Consider the following 5,877-nt stretch of genomic DNA (forward strand, 5'->3'; position numbering starts at 1 on the left):
CAAGCACCCTCGTGGCACTAACCGCAGGACCCGCTTTAGCTGCTGAAGATAGGACGCTAAACACTTGGAGAACATAGCCTTCAAGCGCGCCTGCAATTTGTCAACTAACCACGAGCTCTCGACGATGAAGTCACATTTGGTTTGAGGATTATTGCTTCAGGAATGACAACTTTAAAAGCTTGTACGAGATCAAGGCAGAATCACAGGGAGGGATTATGTAACTAGCATCATGGCCCTTTAGGCTTAGCGCCTCCGGGCGGAATAAATATCCATCCATCCACCCACCTCGTTGCCCCGTCTCGTCGCTCAGTCCTGCCTCGTAACCCTATCTCGTCAACCCCGTCCCGTCACCCCGTCTCCCCACTCCGCCTCGTCACCCTTCTCTTCCCGTTCTCGCTAAGCATTCTCTCCAACAGTATATCCTCCAGGTGGTTTTAGTGGATGATTCAGCCACTTACCGCCACCATGCACCGCTTTTAGGACCGTGCGGTCAGCGGCTGGGGAGAGTCACCCCTCTCCACCACTTACATTATATCGACAGTTACCACGAATTTGCGCGAAATTTAAAGCTAACGTTAACGTTATTCAGAATGGGAAATACTGTTGCATTACTACTAGTATACAATACGATACTCCTGCACTACGCTTGCACCGTTGCACGGCCGGCTGGCCGGCCGCGCGGCCGTCCGGCCTCGCCTTCCTTCCTGTTCGCCCGTAGACGCTTGCAGAACTGGTCAAGGGAGCAGCCCGTCCGCTTCTGTTGCATGTTGACGATATACATCGCCGCCTGCTCGCCGATCCACTGCGCTTGTGCGACGCGCTGGATCTCCTTGATGACCTCCAGCCGTAGAGAATACCACTGCAGCTCGCTCCGCCGCCCTGCACGCCACCGGCTTCCCCATTTCCTGTCGAGGGCCGCTATGGCCGGCATTCCCCAAAGGCTGACGGTCCATTCGTGCCAAAGGCCCTCTAACGTCTTGACGGCCCTGCACATGCGGTATTTTGGCGGCTGTGTAACGGGCTTTGCCCGTAAAGGCCTCGGCAAACTCTCGGCCAAAACTCGAGATTCGGTGGACTTCTATCTTGTTCGATATCGGCGCACAGGTCAAAGATGTGGAGGTATAAGACGGCAGGTATCTTGCATAGTGTTTCACTCTTTTTCTTCTTCTCTTCTCTCCATTCGACACAAACTCGTAGAGTCGTCACCAGCTAGTTGCAATATACTCCTGGGACCTGTTGGAAAGTCGTGGCACTGGAACTTCGGACGCTCAGCTGCAAGTGCCCTGCTGTTGGATGCATGGCTGCCCAACTGAGCGTCAGGCAACGTGAGGGGTAACCAGGGCGCTGGGCAACGAGGTCAGGGCGATTCCCCCTTCGCTGGAGACGTGAGAGAAAAACAACCTTAAGTCAAGAATATCGGGGATGCTCCGAGTATCTCAAACCCACTGTTGTAAGCTCCCATCATCTGTGTGATCACCGTGGAATCGTGGCTGTTGGTCTTCCAACAAAAAAAGAAGGTTCGGTGTGCTGTGGGGCGAGTGGGAATAGCCTCATCAGGGGTCTTGGTATTGGCCGAGAGTCGCCGAGGCTCGCACCGGGCCCAGCCCGTTACATAGCGGACGCGTACTTGTTATAGTGAAAAGGAGAGAACACCTTGGCCTACATAGAGGGCTTGGAAGGGGTAGGAGGGAGAACAAGGGCGAGGAGCCGTGCTGCCCTGCTACTCAGGGGGGTGACAACGACGGGGCCGTAGTGTAGAGCTAGAGACGAAGCAATGGCTAGTGGATTTATATTTCTGCGGCACAGCCACTGTAATTGAATCATCAGTTGCCGAGTGGAGCAAGCAGGCAGAGAGAAAACCGGTGAGACTGCCTGTCCGTCCTGAACGTCGCGCGGGTGAAAGCTGACCTCGAAGTTAAGCTACTAGGGGCTGGATTAGTAGTTGGTTCGGTGAATAGCGAATCCTGAGTGTTATCTGTTGTTTTTGGAGACTAAAAATCTCTCATTCCGACTTCTTGGCGTTCCGCGTGCTTAGCGGCGGCCTAGCGGCGCAGGAGCCCCACTATGGGACTCGGCGCATCGATCCATCCAGGTCTTCGTCGAAATGACCTGCTGACATGATTGAAAACGCCCACATCTGATCTTTTTCGGGAACGACTTCCTGCATTACCGACCGAACAAACCTCCAAATATCTATGAAGGATCGATGCCCTCCGTGACGACCTCCAAGCCCTGGGGCCAGGGGTCAGAGGCTGCGACCTGAACAGGTACGGGACGGGACGCGCCGCGTTCCGACCCGCACTCTTCAAAGCGGAGAGCAGAGTGGAAAAGACACGCTCGCTCCACTCGCGGGCCTTGCTGCAGAGAATCAGGGTCAGAAGACTATGTCGCTGATGCTCCCGATATTCTATGGTGCGTTGGACTTACGGGTCCTGTTGAACGACTTTGCGTCGTTCGTCTCGTAAATGAAGAGGAAGTACGGACTACTTTTGCTGCCATTCGTCAATAGCACCGCCACAGCTTTTTTTGGACGGCCGACAGCCAAACAGGCCAGCCTCACTGCATCTTTCAGCTCCGCCCCGCAATAACCGCCCGAAATGCAGCTTGTCGACTTTACATTTTACTGTTGTAGTAGCATCTCTACTTCTCGACAAGAATCCTCGTTGGAGCTATGTCTGCTGAATACAAGCCGAAGTCGCAAAAGAAGTGGTGGAAGGAGCTCTTGGGGCGGCGTCGTGCGGCCTCGCAGGCTCCGTCTGCCACGCCGTCGACAAGTATGTTGAGACTCTGCCTAGCATCGCAGGCTTCTCGTAACTCACACTCTCCAGCAGACGTCCGGTCATCCGATCAGGGAAATGCAGAACACGGATCGAAAGCGTCTTTCATTATCGCGACAAAGTCATATGCTCCTGCCTCCCCGTCTGCCGCCGCGGCGAACCCCCCCCAATCCCGCACAGGTGCGAGAGTCCCCAACGATCACCAACCACCAGCAGCATCGCAAGCACTGCCTCCTGCTCTGCCCGCTGAACCCGCACCTAAACCACTGCCGACCGAATTCACAGAGCCACCGACCCCTGTCCTTTCCGTGTCCGAGAGACTGTGGAACGCCGCGTACGACAGCCTTGAGGCGGACAATGCAGAGCTTGTCATGTCATACGCGAAAACGTTGGAAACAGTTCTCGGAGCCAACCCAGGCGTTGCTTCTGACCCTAACGTCTTGGCCGAGCTCCATAACCCCACCAAACGACAGATGCATATGAGGAGGCTGGTGGAGGAAGGCCGGGCGAAAATTTCCAGAGCGTCCAAGATAACGAACGGAGTAGGCGGCGTCGCCGATTTCGTCCTATCGGTCAAGGGAATAATTGATCTAGCTGCCCAAAGCGTGCCGCAGGCCGCGCTTCCGTGGGCTGGTGTTTGCGTTGGGCTGCAAGTAGGCAGTCATCCTTCGAACACCCTTCGTGCTTGGCTCTGCTAACATACCTCCAGATTCTCCGGAATCCTGCGCAAGCGACGAAATCGAACCTTGCTGGTATCGCCCATGTCATCTCCAGAATGGACTGGTACTGCGCCCTCACCGAACATCTCCTGAACAAGCACAACATCGCCGGCGGCGGCGACCTGCAGGCAGTCTTACACCAGCTGGAGGGGGCAGTCGTCGAGCTCTACAAGGCTCTTCTCATGTACCAGATGAAGAGTGTTTGTTCTTACTATCGCAACCAAGGTCTCGTCTTTCTTCGCGGTATGCTGAATTTGGAGGATTGGGACGGCGACCTGAAAGGCGTTACGGACGCAGAAGCCATCGTCCAAAACGACATCGCCCAATTCTTCCAAGAACAGACGAGGACTTTCCTAGGGGAGCTCGTCAGTCGCGCTGAGGGGATGGAGGCACGGCTCGGCGACGTCCATCAGACGCTTCAGAGCTTCATCTCACTACAGAAGGATGCCCGCCGGGATGATATTGAGTCAGCCTGCCGCAGGGATCTCCGCGTCGTTGATCCGCAACACGACATGGAACGTATCGAGAACAGTAAGGATGACCTGCTCGATGACGCGTACAGGTGGATCCTTCGCACCCCGGAGTATGCAGCGTTCACAAACTGGGACGATAGCGGATCTGATCATCCGCCACGTCGATTGCTCTGGATAAAAGGACACGCTGGCACGGGAAAGACGATGCTCATGATCGGCCTCATTCGCCAACTCTCGCATCAGCCTGTTGCCCTATCACCCGCGCTTTCTTTCTTCTTCTGCCAAGGCACAGATGCAGCCCTGGACAACGCCACCGCCGTCCTCCGGTCTTTGATCTGGCTTCTCCTTCTTCAGCAGCCACGGCTCCTATCCCATCTACTGCAGAAGTACAAAGAGTCGGGCGCCGATCTCTTCAGGGACAAAAATGCCTTCATCGCCCTGTCTGAGGCGTTTCGACATATGTTGAAGGATCCTCAATTGTCGCCTGTGTACCTCGCCGTCGATGCACTTGATGAGTGTGCGCAGGGGCGGTCGGACCTCATCCATCTCATTTCGACTTCTCTCACACTCTCTCAGAATGTGAAATGGCTGATTTCTAGCCGCCCAGAAGTTGACCTTCTCGCTGCGCTCAAGGACCGAAGCACTAACTCCCTGGACGCTTCTAACTCCCTTGTCGAGCTGCATACGCAACGTCTGGTAGCACCTGTCAATGCATATATCGACCACAAAATCACGATCCTCAAGCGCAGAATAGGATACAACGACAGTGTTTTAGCCGAGGTGTCACACGAAGTCCGCAAACGAGCAGAGAACACCTTTCTGTGGGTTGCCCTCGCGTTCAAAGTCCTCGGGACAGTGCATGGAGGGTACGCTGTCGAGCGTATCAGAGAGATGCCTCCTGGGCTGTCGGAGTTGTACGATCATATGATGACCAGGATTGAGAAGGGGCAAGTGATTAAACCCCAGGACTGTAAGACAGTCTTGGTGGTCACCTCTCTTGTCTTCCGCCCGCTGTCTATCTCAGAGCTTTCCGTACTTGTCGGTCTGCCATTGGACATCACAGAGACGGCTATCGAGATGTGCGGCTCTTTTCTCACGATCGCTAAGGGAACAGTCAACTTGATCCACCAGTCGGCAAAAAATTACCTGGAGAAGAATTACAAGTTTCGACTTCAGTCAGCTGGGCCCGCTCAAGGGCAATGCGAGATTGTCAGACGCTCGATAGATGCGATGTCCTCAACGCTAAGACGCAACATGTACAGCCTCGAACTTGGCTTCTCACCGAAGGATATGGCGCCTCCCGATCCAGATCCGCTGGCTCCAATACGATACTCTTGTGTCTTCTGGCCCGACCATCTCTGCTCCCTGAACAGCGACAACTCCAGGTTCCTGGGAGAATTGACGGACGACGGGAAGGTGTTTGGATTCCTGAAGGAATACTTCCTTCGCTGGCTTGAGAGTTTGTCTCTCATAGGGCAACTTTCTAGTGGGCTGCTCTCGATAAGAAAAATTCTGAATGCCGCTCAGGTATGTTGATCGTGCTGTATTATTGTCAGGATACTAAATTGTTTCAGTCGAAACCGGAAACCAACCCCCGCGTTCTTGAGCTGTTGAAAGACGCAGAGAAGTTTGTGTTCAGTAACAGATCGATCATAGAGCGGGCCCCCTTACAGATATATGGCTCCGCGCTCGTATTCAGCCCAACCTTGAGCGAGATCAGAAATCGGTATTGGAAGGAAAGGCTGTCTTTTATCGAAATGACCGCTGGCATTAGAGACCGCTGGGGCGCGCACCGGCAGACGCTCGAGGGGCATGGCGGCTGGGTCATGGCAGTGGCGTTCTCGCCGGACGGCAACACGCTAGCGTCGGCTTCATGGGATAAGACCATCCGGCTCTGGGATACGGCGA

General features: G+C 54.7%; 2 protein-coding genes across 2 annotated transcripts in view; one reads left to right on the forward strand and one right to left on the reverse strand.

The window, feature by feature from the left end:
- Positions 1-640: 640 nt before the first annotated feature.
- Positions 641-994, reverse strand: N657DRAFT_685446 (uncharacterized protein; the record flags this gene model as incomplete). The annotated part of the gene is made up of 1 exon (XM_062796780.1): positions 641-994. The coding sequence occupies one exon, from the start codon at positions 992-994 to the stop codon at positions 641-643; it is 354 nt and encodes a 117-aa protein (XP_062641899.1).
- Positions 995-2,671: 1,677 nt separating this feature from the next.
- The window catches only part of N657DRAFT_659742 (uncharacterized protein), a gene marked incomplete at both ends in the record, with an annotated part of 4,201 nt that continues 995 nt past the window's right edge, over positions 2,672-5,877 (forward strand). The window contains 5 exons of the mRNA XM_062795012.1: positions 2,672-2,774; positions 2,829-3,430; positions 3,487-4,548; positions 4,603-5,496; positions 5,643-5,833. Of these exons, the coding sequence (XP_062641900.1) occupies positions 2,672-2,774; positions 2,829-3,430; positions 3,487-4,548; positions 4,603-5,496; positions 5,643-5,833 (2,852 nt within the window). The remainder of the gene's footprint in view (positions 2,775-2,828; positions 3,431-3,486; positions 4,549-4,602; positions 5,497-5,642; positions 5,834-5,877) is intronic.

The sequence above is a fragment of the Parathielavia appendiculata genome (genome assembly GCF_033297405.1).
Source record: "Parathielavia appendiculata strain CBS 731.68 unplaced genomic scaffold N657scaffold_60, whole genome shotgun sequence".
Taxonomy (NCBI): domain Eukaryota; kingdom Fungi; phylum Ascomycota; class Sordariomycetes; order Sordariales; family Chaetomiaceae; genus Parathielavia; species Parathielavia appendiculata.